A 16,039-nucleotide genomic window follows, 5' to 3' on the forward strand; every position below is an offset into this window, starting at 1 on the left:
ACTTTTTTTCTTCCTTAAATACATAGAAACTACAGTAGCATTATTAGCTAAGTTTAGAAAGCAGAAAACACAAAAAAAGCTCATCACATTAAAAATAAGGATCAATTTGAAGTCACCAACTTAAAAAATTACAGAGGACTGACTATGTCAGCTTGTTTTATTACTGGGCACAGCACAGTACCAGTTTATATACATACAAGCCACAGTAATAGAAACATTCCCCATTATTTATTTATTAAAAAACAAACAAACAAAGTTTGGGAGGAGTCAAGTGTCCTAGAGGTCAGCTCTCAGCAGTTCCTTTGCTAATTGCAGTAGCAGCAGTTTCCTTTCCAAATACTATAGGTTTTCACGCTGTTAATGTGTGAAGCTGAGAAGCCTGAGCTTGCAGCAATACCTCTGCTTCTCCTGACCAAGCAGGATCCAGGATTGCATTATGTTTAGCAATGGTCCTCTGCAGTTAAGTGCTAATCTACCAAGCACAGTTATGTGTATGAAGCTGGAACTCTCAGGTTCTTCTCCGGAAGCTCACATTACCCTAAAGCACCAGAGGGCAATCCAGTATAGGGCTGGTTAAAACGCTGCTGTGTCAGACAGCTTTCCCACAACTTGTACATAGGACCATTTCTTACAGTGTCAGCTGAGCTTGCAGCAGCACAAGGTTAGTGATGTCTAGAGCAAAGCTGCTGTCACTGACACAGGCTCAGTGCCTCAGGAAACTGAGCTAAAGCAAGGCACCAATGCAAAGGTGAGCATGGGCTGCATCCCACAGTGGCACATAAGCAGCCTGACACCTCTCCTGAAGAGACACACAACACATAATAAATACAATATAACAGTTTAGAAAAGTAAGTGCATTAGTGTGATCCTGTGCAACACCAGGAAGTAGGACCCACAGCGGCACATTCACTTCATATTGCACTGGAGGTGGGACATGGGAGGGGAAAAAAGGTCATTTGGTAGAGCCTGCCCAAGCTCTACCACCATGCAACAGCTTTGGCCAGCCTGAGGTAGAACACAAGTATACTGCTAAGACCCAGTCAAGTCCTGCTCAACCAGTCTTCAAGGTTTAAAAAAAAAAAGAAAAAAAAAAAAGAAGAGAAGTGCACAGAACAGATGAGCCCCTTTCCCCTCCTGAGGAAGCATGTGCTCCAGGTCTCACCTCAAAAAAAAAAAAAAAAATCAAGCATTAGGGCACAGCTCTAGTCAGATCCCTGCTTCCCACCTGGAAAGCAGCAATGGCTGCAGGTGCTACAGGTAAGGGTGTAACAGGAAGTGTGCAGCCCCTTTGCCTCCTCCCTCCCTCTCCTTTTCCTTTCATCCACTCAGCACTATATGTTTCAGTTCAGGCTGTCCCTATTGTTTCGTCCCTCCTGCTGGAGCCCTGCAACAAGTTCTCCCTTTCATCCTTCTGCAGGACGCCGGGCACTTCCTCCGGGGCCTTCTCCGAGTGGCACAGGCAGGGCAGGAGGGCAAAGAGGGCCTCTTCGATGGAGAAGAGGTGCTTGTCCTCCACCTGCGGGCAGAAGTAGCGCATGAAGTCCGCCAGCCGCAGCAGGTACTCCACGTTGTGTCCCGCACAACCGCTCGAGACGATGATCTGCGCCGCGATGTCTTCTTCGGACGCCGGGCCGAGGTAGGAGGGGTTCTGCGGCGTGGCGATGTAGACGAGGGCCTGGATGGGCTCCCCGGCGTCCTTGTCCCGCGGGTGGAAGCTGACCAGCTTGGTGTCGTAGCCTCCCAGCACGGCCTCGCGCACGTTCAGGTACTGCAGCGAGGCGGCGACCTGCTGCTCCCCGCACACCTCGTAGGCGACGCCCCACGTGCACGCCTGCAACGAGAGAGAGGGCGGTCACGCCCCGCGTGCATCGCACCTGCCCGCGGCCCCCAGCGCGGCTCCGGCCGCCCTACTCACCCCGCAGTCCTCCAGCAGCGTCACCACTCGGCCGGGCTGTAGGGAGAGAGCAAGGGGACGGCGTTTACAGCCCGCTCGCTGCCGGCCGCCCCGCAGCTCCCGCATCCCGCCCCGCGCTTACCGCCCGCTCGCTGCCGCGGTGGAAGGTGTCCCCCTGCCAGAAGCGCCGGCTGTAGCCGCGGATGTAGCCCACCTTCCGCGACGTGAACTCGAAGCCCGGCCTCCACACCAGCGATCCGTACCCGAAGATCCACAGCCGCGGCTTGAGCTCCGCGGACGAGGTGGAAGGTGCTGCGGGCAGCTCCGGCCCTTCGGGCCAACCCGGGTACTCCTGGGTGCTCTGCGCGTCCCGCTTCATTGCGCCGGGCGCTGTTGGGGATGCACGCGTCTCCCCGGCCTTTTAAAGGCTGCAGCGGCGTCGCCCCGCCCGCCCGGCCCGGCCCATTGCGGGTGATGCAACGAGGGCGGGCTGTTTCGCCGCCCCGCGCCGCGCATGGGGCAAAGCGGGGTGCGGGTTGCGTCAGGCGGCGGCCGCTACCCGCGGTGCTCGCCCTGCTGCTGGGGGGGACGGCGGGCACCGAAGTGGCTGAAACGATGGAGCTGAGGGGTGCGCCCGTCGAACGAGAGTTGTCAAGTTAGCTCAAAAGCAAGGGAACGGGGCGGGATCGAGCGATGCGTATCCCAAGCTGGAGCGTGGGCTCGCGGTCCCTGACGGGTTGTGCAGCCCACAAGCTTTCTGCGTGCGAGTGCTGTGCTTGTGCCGAAGTGTCCCGTTTTGGCGGCGGAGGAAATATAGGACCATTTCTCGTTATTCTGTACCCAGCACTCATCTCCCCGCACGGCCAACCTGCACCCCTCGCTCTGGTTTCCCGTTGCCCCCCCTCCAGCGGCCCCCACCTCTCTGTCCCACGTAGCAGGGCATTACAGCTACAGTACACACAGCGCCGGCTGTTCCCTGTACCTTGGCACCCACCCTGTATGTGACACAACGGCGTGGCCGTCACATCTGCTGTACCTTGCCTTATATAGCGTGTGTCCCGCTCCCCAGCCCAATGTCCCTTGTGTGACCCATTGAAAGGTCAGCCCTAACAGAGCACAAAGCACCTCAGTGCTTCTCTCCCACTCTCTCCCCTTGTCCTCCACTCTGTTGCCTTCTCCATCTCACTCAGGCTCGCAGGTACTGGGCCATCAAGTCCTCATTGCCCCTCACACTGCACACCCACACTGCTCCAGGTTTGTGGCTGTTCAGTCAAATTACAGCTGTTTCATCTGGGAATTCAGTTCATCCTCTGTCCCATTCAGCTGTGGCTGCATTGCTCTTATCAAGCAAAAGCACAAACAGTGACAGGCAAATCAGTGTATAAGAGATAAGAAGATTTTGCTAGGTTCTGTTCTTAGAGAAAGTGGTAAAAAAAATCTAGCCTCTTTTTTCCAGCTTTCCTCAGGATGTGAATGTTATCCATCCGAGAAATGAGCTGGGTTAGGCACCAGTCTCACAAGTGAAGCAGCAGCTCCTTTATCTGTTAGTACAAGCTAAGGGGTAACGCATAAAGAAATAAAATACGCTGGGAAGTGGCTGCGTGCTCGCTGAGTAACGGGGAGAAATAGCTCCTTTCCACTTCCATGATTTGCAGTCAGGATCCGATGCCTAAAGCAGGAGCCGCAGGGGGCCTGATTCAGATCCCACACGAGCTAAACACAGCAGGTCTCTGCTCCCTTCAGTGCTGTTACACACTGAGCAATTAGGTGTGAGGTTAAAAACTCATTTTAAAGTGAAGTACCTGATTTTCTTGTGTGAAGGTGCTGGAATATTGCTCTATCATTAGGAGCACAGCCTGGGGAAAGACTGCTTTTGAAGTTATAATGTGTTCAGCAAGACTTGAGGAATGTTGTTGGTTTTGAGCTTTCATTAATCTGTTTCTCATTGCTGCCTATACCTACATTTTACTTTGGTTAAAACACAGGGCATGAGGATCAGCAGGGGGCAAAGAGGCTGAGCAATGCACACAGGCAAGGAGAGCAGCCTCCAAACTAAGCTGCTGTAATGCTCAGGTAGGTGTAAGGGAGAATGCAGTACGACAATGCAGGAACAGGATGGAGGTTCGGGAGTGAACTAAAAGGTGGTGGAAAAAAAAGCAACATAGGCATCAAACAGTTTGAAAGTGCCAAAGGGAAAAATGAATGGAAGATAATGGCCAACAATTAAAAAATATACAAGTTTCTCCCTGCTCTTAAGCACTTTTTAAATTGTTTTTGCTTGCCTTCAGGAAGGGGGACAAAAGCCAATTGTAGCTTTACTTGTTACATCCTGAAACTGTTTTTCCCATGCTGCAGGAAAACAAAGACCTGGTTTCTCTTTAGCAGTATATTCCGTACTTCCCCAGCACGAGCATTCTCTGTGTCAGTGGCCGTGACTAAGGCCGTGCCACAGCTGCCTGTTTTTCAGGGTAGCGGTGAATCATCGCAGAGCCAGAGGAACCAACAGCAGGGCTGGCATGACACATAGCAGTGTCATTAGCTTTGTCTTGCATTTCGGGCTCTCATTACTGGGCTCAATAAGCTGAGGATGCACAGTGGATTTTACCAAAACTTGTTCTACCCAGAAAGTATTGACTGGGGATGGGAAGGCTGTTGCTCATTTTCAGATACCACATCTTCTACCATCAGCTTGGCGCCACTTCCCTCTATCTACAGTGAGCAAACAAGGCATTCTAAAAAACACATCTGCCCCTTTTCCTTAAGGCTTCAATAAAGATTACAGCTATCGTGCAGGTCAAACAATGCCACAAAAATTTTCTAGTGATGTAAGTCAATAACCATCCCCCTGATATCCATGTTGCCACATCCACACGCCATCACCGAGTATCTTACTTCTGTTTGTTGAACCCAACTCCTATGGCATTTATGAATCTGCTATCAGATAGGAACGTATAATGTATGAATACACAGATGTCCGTATTTCAAACACATGCAAATACAGAAATGGCACTGTCAAAGTTTCCAGATAAGAGCCTGGGGATTGGGAACGAAGAGTAGGTGGTGGTTACTTGGACTTGTTTGCCACATATAAAGAGAAGGCACTGTCATTACCTGCTGCTTTAACTCTGGGGATAAATACTGTACCGAGCAAAGCTGGCAATAAAAAATAGCAAAGGCTTTACCAGAACTTTAAAGAGAACAAGCCTAACTCTTGGAGTTTCTGTGCGTACAGAGCACCTTTTCAGGTGAAAAGCAAAGTGATGAAACAAGACTCCACATCTAGGTGCCTTGCATATCAACAGAAATAATAGGTTTAGTAGGATCTTATGCAGGACAGAACAGCAGGTTTAGTAGTTTGGAGGATGTTGTGCAGGATGGAACTTGAGCCTCTGCTGCTGATCCACTTGAGAACTGTGGCTGCTTCAGCTCCAGCTCTGACAGTGGTCAGTTGTGTTGGTAGATTTTTTCAGTGTGCCTTACATACCAATGACTGCTGTACACCCACAGATAAGAATGTGTTTTAAGTCGTGACAGACCTGATTTTGACCTAGTACCATGTCGGGGTACTAGGTGGGTGGTGATGGAAGAAAAAAAAGGAAAAATGATCCACTGATTCAAAAGGAAGTTCTCACATGCTATCCATTCCCATGGCGTGGTAGTTTACAGTCCTACAAAGAAAACCCTGCACCATCTTTTTGGCTTTTGAGTCTTGTACACAGAAGGAAACTTGTGCAAGATGATCTTCCCCTTCCATTCTCATTTGGAGCCTATTTTGACCTACTGGCAGAAGCTGGCCTCGATGGCTCTGGTCACTCTGCCACTGGAACAGCTGAGTCCACTGCATCCCAAGCCAGGAGCTCATCCAAGTACCAGGCTGTGAGCCAGGAACTGGACTGACTCATACTGGTACACTGTAACTCACTTTACTCTGCTCCCCATGGCCTGGCCTTGCTGCCTAGGCATGTGCTGACACTTGGGAGGGTGTTCTGAGGAACTGGGTGGATGTCCGTGGCAGCAGCTTTGCAGTGAGACTGGGACAAGAGGTAGCAAGGCTCACTTGGGTTGAGCTGGGAACCTCAGCCTCAGCTATGAACATCAGCCTTTTATTTAGACTGCTTCAGTGGCATGGTTTAGTTTCACTTTGGGCATAAGTAAAAGAAAAAATGGGCTTATGACTAAGGTTTTATTTTAACAAAGCAGATTTGAAGAAAACTGAAGGAACTTACAGAAGCAGGTAGACTGAAGATTGAGAAGTGAAAGACCCTCAGTCAAAGGCAGAAAGAGGCAATTTGCAGCCTTAGCAGGGAAGGACAAGTGTTCAGGGAAGTAACCACTGAATTCAGAGAGGGTATAAGGAGTATTAGGATGCTTATAAAGGATGGAAAAGAGAGACCTCCCTTCGACACTTTGCTGTGTTAAAAACAAAAGTACTGTACCTGAAGAAAAAGCAGTGTCCTAAGAGCTCCTGTGCCTATGTCAAGGGAGGTGAAAGAACAGGCACACTAAGTGTTTATAAGCAAGGAATGTAAATATATCCAAGTGGAGCAGGCACCACATGACTGGAAAACAGAACAGTGCTCGTGTTTGAGGCATGAAAAATACAATGTGGTGTAGAAAACCAAAGACCTGTTAGCCTGACCTTGGTAAAACAACAGTTTCTAGTATGTGTTTTGACAGGAAAGATAACTTGGGGTATAAATATAACTGAGATGCACAGTAAGCTTAGCAAAACAGTTCACTGCAGACTAACTTCCCAGCTTTCTTTGATGAATTACTTCTGTAGATAAGAGAATGTACAGCAGATTCTGTTTATTTAGGCATCAGCAAAGTATTTTGTAGGGTGGTGCTTGGCCACCTATTAGCAAGGCTCTCCAGGAGCTGGTGAAGGGGATGTGACTGCAGCAGATGAAGAGAAGCAAATCAAGGTGCATCAGCTGGGTACTCTTTTGCAACTCAACAGTGTGGTTCCAGGGCACATAGGGGCAACATCTGCCAGATGTTTGCAGACTGTTTGCAGTTACAAAGAAAAATGAAAGCACGGACAGGAGAGGGAAGAGCTGTTAGGATGAAGGGGGTGATAAAAGAGCCTTCCCTCCTGGAGGCTGCTGTATTGCTTAGTCTGGTCATATGTAAGCAAGGGAATAGGGCTGTTTTACATCACAGGGTTTACTCCAGAGACTGGGGAGAAAGGGAGAAAAGGGAGCTGCTGCATTCAAACTGAATTGGCACGAAAATATACAAACGTTATGTGGAAAGGAAAAGCTTAGCCTGGAGATCAAACAGAACATCCCAACCTGTAGAGCAGCAAGCTTTTGGTATCACGTTCCCACTTCCCCAGATGGAGAATGAGCAACAGAAAAGGGTCTGCTTTATTTTGATTTAACTGCAACAGAGGTCATGCAGTGCCATTATGTCTGTTACCTATCTCTCCATGCAGTGCATCTGAAGTATAGATAGTTTCCACTTGAGAAGCACCACAGGATGGCAACAAAGCTTCCAACAGGCCCAAACTGAGAAGGTCTGCACCTGCAGCAGGTACTAATATTCATCAGAGGGATGAAGGGACCCACCCACCCACTTGCCTGAATCCTTACAGGGCAAAAAAAAGGAGTCTGGAGGTTGGTTGTCCTGGGGTAGGTGGATGTGTGTTTATTCTTCAGCTCAAAGCAAGAAATTAACCATTCACTGCATGAGAAGAAAGAGAGGTAAGCAACTATGTTGAGAGGAAGTTGCACCTTCATCAGATTCTTTCTCCTTTGTTGTTTTTGTGGGGTATGCATGCATACATGTGTTGTGTTGTATATCACAGTTGGAGTGCTTGAGCCTTGCTGTAAGCAAGGGAGCTAGCAGGCATGATGCTTAATGCAAAGGAAAGCAGAATGTTTTTGTGTTGTAGTGTAAGCAAACATAACTTGCATTTTCCTGAAGTTACTGAAAAGTCTGGTTGCTGTCATGTAAGTGATGACTGTAACAGGTCCTGGTGTTGCAGATCATAACGAGCAGGCTTGCGCAGTCACAAATACTGTCAGATTTTGCTTTAAATGTGACTACACTGAGAAATGTTTGATGTTTGTTAAGACCACGTTTCTGTCTTTTATTTTTGGAGAGAAATCCTTCAACAAACAGCTAAAATATTTGTTTCTCTATTGCGGTACCTCTGGTATCTATATCAGGATCTGCTTTGATACTGGAAAAAAAAACTGTAGATGTGTTGCATGTGAGACAATGCATTTGTTTTTCTGACATTAATAGGATATATTCTGGCTTAGCAATAGCTCTACTTGGTTTGCTATTTTCTGCGTTGTATCTGCTTTGGCTCATCTGTACTAGAATAAAACAGTTTTCTTCTCCCTTGGGTCTGATCATGTAGGTCTGCTACTTCCCTTGTTAAACCTTGCCATCACTAGTCCAGCAGACCCAAATATCTGTCCTTACTAATTACTAGTGCTCTCTCCAAAAGGAGGAGCAGAACCAATGAACCCCACCTTGCTTAAAGCGTAATGATATTTATTTAAAACAAAACAGAATGGGAATAAAACACTTATTAAGCTGATAAATGACTTGCACACCTGCTGAGCAATGCCTATCTTCCTTGTGGTGCACTGGCAAATTCAATAAGCGAGTTCTGCCAGCTCTTTAATTCAGTGAGAGCATCTGGGTGTCAGATCAGGCTGTCTCTGTGTCGGGCCCCAGAAGACAACGCTGTGTGCCAGGAGAGCAGGCATAGGGGGGAGGACTTGCATGTATGTACTCAGGTTCCATAGAGATGTTCTCATTCAGCCTGGAGTACAAGTGTGTGAGTAGCACATGTTACCCAGCAGCCTGCCCAGCCCAGCGTGTCCATACTGTGGGCTAGGGGGTGGAACAGACTGCCCAGGGAGAAGTTGGTGGAGTCACTGTCCTGGGAGATGTTTGAGAAGGAGATAAATGTGGTACTTTAAAACATGGTTTATTGGGCAATCTTGGTGGAAGGTGAACAGTTAGAGTAGGTGATCTTAGAGGTCTTTTCCAACCTTAATGATTCTATGACTTCGTGCATTGCCAGAAATGGGCACCATCCTCCTACTCTTCACCATGCTTAGGAAATGGATCTGCCTGGACAGGGCTGTTGTGTGTTGGCTGTGAGCCCACCAAAGGTGGTCCTGGTGATTTCTATACTTCATAACCTTTGAGTTTTGGTTTGACACTCAGGTAGCGATGCTTTCCTTATGGGGATATCATGACTCCCAAATACTTAACAATTCTTAGAAACAATGAGGACAAATAATTTCAAAATTCAGTCTCTTTCTGTTTGGTGTAGGAGACAGAAAGCTTCCAAACCCTCTGAAGTTAGAGGTCAGGAAGTGGAGCAGTAGTGAAATAGAGCAGGTAGAGTGTGTAATGTCAGGTTGTGGCTGTGGTGGCAACAGGAGGGAGGAATGACAGTGGCCAGGCCCTGGGCACAGGCTGCCTGGCAAAGGCTGCTGCTGTGCTGGCTATGAAGATCATCAGAGTGAGTCAGAGCAAGAGTATAAAGTCGGTTGAATTCCTTGTGCTGCTGCATGCAAGGGAATGATTTGGGGAACGTGATTGCAATCACATACTGCAACTGGGAACCCTGGGCTGCTGCATCTTGCTACTCATGACTCATGCCACCATCTGTGGGAGGGCTGCCTGCAACTGCAGAAATGCAGCAGCTGGGCTTACCCTAATCCTCAGCTCCTGCCCTGGCTCTGTCACCATACCTGGAGGCAGCAACTCCTCCTCCTTCCCCCAGGCAGAAGTAAGAAGTGGCTGCCCAGAGGCTGTGTCCTTTGCATCCACTCCCTGGGTGTTATGAGGCTCAGGTGCGTTTGGATGATGTTCTGGCTGTGTTGCTGTGTTGGGATAGAAAGTCTAAATAAGCAGGGTTCTTGTTGCGCTGTTCAGCCAGTCCATTCATTGCTTACAGCTTCTCTACTTCCAGCACCAATGTGGGATGAGAAGGCTGCTGTCAGCCTTCAGGTTGAATGCCTAGTAAGGAGGAGTAGCTCCCCAGCTTCGGTGAGGTGCAGGGATATGCTCCAGCTGGGCTTCCTTGCTATGTGTGGGAAGTGTTGACTGTGCATTTCTGTGCTCCTTGGTACTAACAGGGAGGCTGCAGGGAAGTGACTCTTGTGGCATGGTGTGCCTTTCTGTGCAGGGGACATGGTGACATGAGGGACGGGTACAGGGCCACAAGCTAGCAGTGAGACTGGCTGCGAAGTGATGCAGGCTGGCAGTGCCAAGCTCTCAGCTGGTTAAGATCACTTTTGGAGGTGTTCAGTCTCTCCATAGGAGTTCCTCAGCCTCTATTAATCCATGGACATCGGGAAATAAAGCTCTACTCCATCAGGATATGTGTCATGCTTTGCTTGTGATTTAGTTTCCATGGCTAAAGCCAGCGTGAAGCATTGACAGAACAAGATGTTTATTTTTGCCATGTTCTCACATCTGCCTGTGTAACCTCTCTGCACATGTAGCTGAGGTGACCCCTGAACATTTCCCTTCGCTTGCTGACCATGCCCTGATGTTGCATCTCTCTTGGCTGACTCTCACCTGTTTGTATTCCCTATGAAACTGTTCTGTTTGTTCCAGTACTGCCGCTGATCCTGACTCCAACCTTTCCCAGCTCTGCCATGACATAATTCTGTTGTGGACTTCTGTCTTGAATTCCTATCTTTGTCATATCCCAGAGCTCACTACATGCTGTGCTTTTTGGAGCTGACCTGAGTACAAGCTAAATATGGCTATGCTGAATTCAGCAGCTACCCTTATTTCTATCAAGTTACCATACCTTTTGACTTCCCCTACTGCCACTTGTTGTCAGCTCTCAGCAGCTCTTTGATAACTTGAGGTGCTGTGATCACTTCCCAGTGCCAAATATCCCATCTATTTATTTATGTTTGCATACTGACAGTGAAACCCCACCCCAGATCAGAATGGAAGTGCAGTTGCTTTGGCTGGTGTAAAGGATAGTGCAAGCCTACAGTCATATGAATCCCTCCGGGTCTTGAAAATAAATGAGCCTTCTTTGGGAGAGTAGAAAAGAGGGAGAAGTTAGGTTGGAGTTGCTGACTTGCTTTTTACAAATAATCAACTTAAAATCATCCAGCCTGTATCCCAGTACCTCACCTGAAGCATTCATCTGCCAGAGACACCCAGCTGGTTGAAATAGCACAGGTCAACGTGTGATGTGATCTGGAGCAGTCTGGATCCAAATTTTACCAGGGCACTTGGCTTGGTAATGGCCAGCATGAGATCCAGTAGTGAGCTGTACAGTATGAACATCGGGGAATCTTGTCCTAGAGCTGTGAATACTCCAGTCGTGCAGTGCTGGAGGCCGACGACTGCTGTGTCAGTGGAATATCAAAGTCATAACCCGAGTGACTGGTACATGATGTAATGATTAAACTGGAATGTGGTACACAAGCAGAGGCATCGTCACCAGCTGTTTACTAATGTTACTACTACCCATAGCCTGAGGTTACATAAGGCCCAGCCAGATTTTTGTGAGGTAGGAATGCTGCACTGGTGCCAAGACAGCAGCTGACAAAGTCAGCCTTTCGAACGATGTGTGAAACCCGTCTTGGTACAGTTTGCATTGCTGAAGAAAGACTGTTTGTTCTGTTATGTGTATGTAATGGATAGACACCAGTCCCTTGACTCCACCTGGAACTAAACTCTTACCCCAGGCCCCCCAGACCATTGGAATGAAGTTGTTGCATGGCTGCTTGCATTGCAGCTTCTAATGAACACAGGATTGCTCTCTGCACAACAAGAGGTGCACAGCTCATTCTTACTTCTGTGGAGTACACAAGAGTCATACTGTACTTTGCTGGGGTCTTTTCCCTACATTTTAGTCTTACCTTCAGTAGAACTCCCACTTCAGAAGCTCTTTGTTGCCCTATCGTCCTTTAAGAGGCTAATGACTCTCTAGGATAATAGTTTTCTCCTTTGAAATCACTCTCTAATCTCATGAGCTCTGGTCCTGTTGCTGGTAGCAGTGATCTTGCACTGTCTGAGGGATAGGGGCTTAAAGCAGAGGTGGATGGCAAGAAGTCAGCTGTGTGCTGCTGGGCAGGACGCTGCCTGGTGGAGGCTTTTTCCTGAAGTCAGACCATGGCAGCTAACGCCATTATCTTTAGCTTTAAGCTAAATTCTGCTGCTTTAAATAGGAATGTGCAGTCATGGTCCTCCCCACTTGTGAACTGTCTCTGTATGTAATGTTATGATTGGACCTCCTGCAGTTTGACACAAGAAGATAAGGACTGTAACACAATTACCAGAGATATTTCTGTGAAGACTGTTTAGAATGTGTTTATATTCCTCAATGCTGAACTTAATCATGTGCTTAAGATTAAGTAGTTAGTGACTTCTTTAATTTAGTCTCTGCGTGACAGATGCCTTTGGAGTCAGAGGTATGAAGGATCCCTCTGAACCTGCCAGCACCTCTTTTCCTCACTCCTGGAGATGGTTGAGGTGATCAGGCTGCTGTTCAGTAACTGTTTAATAACTCTTCTCTCACTGGGTTTTTGGCCACATACTCCTGTCCTCCTCTTCATTACCTCCTGTGCTGAAACCGGAGCCTACAACACAGGATCTCTTTGTAGTGAGGCTGTGGGCAGCTCTTCTCTTTTAGATCCATGTGCAAAGCTTACCACTCAGTCTGCTTTTTCTCACTGCCCCTCCAGACCCACTTGCAGGGCTGTGTATCCATTTTTAGCTTAAATGAGCAGGACATGTAAACTGCTGTGCAACAGGTTGAGCTAACAACTGGTAGCACAGCGGTTCAGAGGGCACATCCACCTCCAGGCATTCCTCTTTTCCTTTAGCTATCTCATCAAAATGGCTTTCCAAGTTTGCATTTCCATATCACGCAAAGCAGTGCAGCAGAGCCTGTGGATTTCTTAGGCCTTGGATTTCTATAGGTGAGCAAACAGCTCTTTCTTGTGAAGGGATTGGCTGTGAGTGAGTAAATTGTGGGTGGATACCTGTGTGGGCAGGCTGAGTGCAAACATAGGTTTTGCTGCATGGTGATGAAGTATCCTGAAATGGGTATGGATCCAGCTGCAGAGGGATCTGTTAATCTAATACAAAGCCTATGAGTTGCGTTTCTCATATTTAAGCAGTAGGGAAAAAAAAAAGCAAGAAAATCTAAGCCAAGAACTGTGTCTCTTCCTCCCATCAAGTCACAGTGCAACAGAGTCAGGGTGACTTGATGCATGCTGAACATTCACTTGATTCTGCTGTGCTTCTTCTTTCAGACATCAGCAGGTAGGAGTTTTTCTCATTCAGTGATGGGTTCCACTCCAAAAAGTCAAAACCAGATCCCAGCAGAACCTCTGGATGAGAAATAACTTCCTGTCAAGCTTCACCTGCTTTCCTGTAGCAGACTTCACCTGTTTTCCTTGAGCTATTTTTGGCTTCTCTTTAGACTTAATATGTGGCAGAGGATGATTGAGAGTAATTAAAAAGGAGTTGCAAGGTGCTGTGCTGGTGGTAATGGAAGAAAGGTGTCATCGCATGGGTGTGTAACAGCCAGCATGCTTTGCATGTTGCTCATGCTAGAATGCGTGGTAAAGCGAGAGGAGCCAGTCTCTGGGCAGAAGGGTCACCGTGGCATGCTGAGGTATTGGTGAGATACATAGCAGTGGTTGCATCAGATTCCTGAGCTCTGTCAGTAAAGAACACAAAGAAGTCCTAAAGCGGTAGAGATCCATGGAGGTGGGCCAGCTGGTGGCCAGAAAAAATTGGATCGAAACAGTTACAAGCTGAATTCCCCAGAATTTGCGGCATTGGTGGTCTCTTAGTGTACTAGACTTGCTAACAAATAATATCAGAGTCCCTGACTGGGCTACTCAAAAAGCAGCCATAACTCATTCATTTCCAAGGGCACTAAGCAGAACCATCTCTCTCTCAGCAAGCTCTGATCTGAGTGTGGAGAGATGTAGAAGAAAGATGCTGACAACCAGGACGCCCTAAAGGATTTGATGCCTTCAACAGACCATAAGCGCTATGGAATCGTAACACTGACCACGCTCTAATCTGTGCATTCTTCTTGCCTGAACAGGCTCAGACGTTGCATCAGTATCCTCTAGTAATGTGCAGAACTCTTTTTTACACTGGCTAATTGAGTGTAACTCATTGAGGCACATGAGTGCCACACACTATCCCTCTCAGAGGTGGGTGAGTGAGTGTCAGCCCCACTTCACACCTGGAAAGAGCAGTGGAGGGAAAGTAGTTTGCCAGGTCCAACTGAACCATTCTTTTCCCATGTTCTTGTGCTAAGGTAAAGCTTCAAGTGAACCTTTCAAGAGACACACTGTGCTTATTAGGAAGAGCACAGCATGTTGTATATATATATTTGTGGTGCAGTAGATACCTCAAAGATATTTAATGGTGGAAAGAGAAGTTTTCCTAACAGAGCAAGAGATAAGCACTAGGATATACATTCTGTATTAGATATTATATTGCTTGCTGGGTGCTAGGTACTACAGTGGTTGGTATATTGAGAAGGACGAGGAGGGAGCAGACTCAGGCACCAGTCATACTGCCAAGCAGAATAGCAGCAGTAGTGACATGGTGGCAACAGGCATGCGATGGCCTGCTGAGTGCTGGCAGGAGGACAGCCTGGGTAGTCCTATGGCAAGAGGGATGCTGGCTCTGTTTCAGTGGCTCAGTCTGGCTGCACTGGTCCCCTGGTTGATATTTCTTTCCCTCTTCTCCAGAGAAAAGACAATTTGAAGCACAGCACCATGACTTTGCCCTCTGGAGAGATTCCAGGCTTGCAGATGGACTGTGCTCTTTGCAGTGCTGCTGGAAAGCAATTACATTTGTGGTTCAGGGAAGGGGAGAGGAGGAGGGGGAGAGTCAGTGAACTGACAGCAGGGATGAGAAGGTAGCTCATTAGCACATCATCTTTTCTGCATCCTTCTGTGTGGGAGCAGACCTCCATATGATGACATTTAGAGTCTGGCAGGAACGTCATCCTGAGCTAGTAGGAATTTCTCCACAAGAAAGGGCAAGTGGCAAAGTCTAGAGATCACAAGCAAGCTCCTCAGTGGTCCAAGAGCATGAAGGTTCACCCTATGTAGTCCTTCTCAAATGTCACCATCAGCAGCTAACCTGCAATATGAAGAGGGATGCATGGAAATAATTAGGTATTTGAAACAGAAAACAAATGCCCACAGGACCTACAGCTCCATGGTGAGGCTACTTAAGAAAAGGAAATCACCTCTGGCAGCCTGGTTTTGAAGCCTAAACAAGGCTTTTCAGCACTGCCTTCAGCTTGAGCTGTTACAGTAACTTTGGTGAATCTCCCAGTGTGATCGTGAGGTGGAGGACAGATCAGAGATGTATTTGTCTTCAATGATGAGGGGCAGCCTGTGCTGAAAGAGGGCTGCAAAGCTCTGTACAACCCCCTGCTGTAACCTGTAGTGGATAACAAAACCTGATGGAAGATGTGAAGTCAAATTGTGCACAGAGGGTGGCTGCTGAGCCTGAACAGAAGGCACAGGGAGGAGAGAGGGAATAGATGCTTCACCCTGTGTTCCTGTGATCCTGATTCACACCCATGTAACTCTGTTGGAGTCAGTGCAAGTACATTAGTATGAAGCTGGCTGAGAAGTCAAAGCCAAGCGCCATGTCTCTTTACTGCTTGTTCTTTGTTCTGTTAGCACAAGCTTTCCTTGCAATCCAGAATGGGATCTGCCTGGGTTATAGGAAATAGCATGCTGGAACTGTCCAGCAATGCTTTTATATACAGGAAAGCAAAGAACCAGAGGAAGATATGAGCTGTGTGTGCACAGGTTAATGGAAAGGCATTTTGGACCTATTCATGTAGTGCTAAAAAACTACTTTGTACCCTCAGGGCAACCACATGCCTCAGGGTTAGAGCTAGTCCATGGCTCCATGGGAGCTCCAGGGTTTCTGAAAGAGTAGTCTTATTTCACATTTTACAGATCTGGCAGAGGGGAGATGTTTTTTGATCTCATTGGAAATGCCCTGGTTGCCCCTCTTGTCAGTACTGTAGCATGGGTTTCATGACACACCCTCCTGCTGTCACTCCAGCCTGGCACCTCACCCAGCAGGCAGCACTCTGCAGCACCTTGGGTACATTCCCCATTGCGATATGGACTCCTTATT

The 16,039-nt window shown here is 47.8% G+C and overlaps 2 protein-coding genes across 2 annotated transcripts in view; both read right to left on the reverse strand.

Annotated features, from left to right (window-relative positions):
• Nucleotides 1-16,039, reverse strand: part of VPS18 (VPS18 core subunit of CORVET and HOPS complexes) — a 242,363-nt gene that overhangs the window by 94,971 nt on the left and 131,353 nt on the right. The window lies entirely within an intron of this gene.
• On the reverse strand, nucleotides 144-2,273 carry CHAC1 (ChaC glutathione specific gamma-glutamylcyclotransferase 1). Its single transcript, XM_065754809.1, has 3 exons — nucleotides 2,037-2,273; nucleotides 1,916-1,951; nucleotides 144-1,831 (listed from the first exon to the last, which is right to left on the reverse strand). Exons 1-3 carry the CDS (start codon nucleotides 2,271-2,273, stop codon nucleotides 1,346-1,348), a joined length of 759 nt encoding a protein of 252 aa, XP_065610881.1. The 3' UTR covers nucleotides 144-1,345.

This window comes from Cyrtonyx montezumae, unplaced genomic scaffold (genome assembly GCF_038088225.1).
Source record: "Cyrtonyx montezumae isolate F1298 unplaced genomic scaffold, pur_monq_1.0 scaffold_10, whole genome shotgun sequence".
Taxonomy (NCBI): Eukaryota; Metazoa; Chordata; class Aves; order Galliformes; family Odontophoridae; genus Cyrtonyx; species Cyrtonyx montezumae.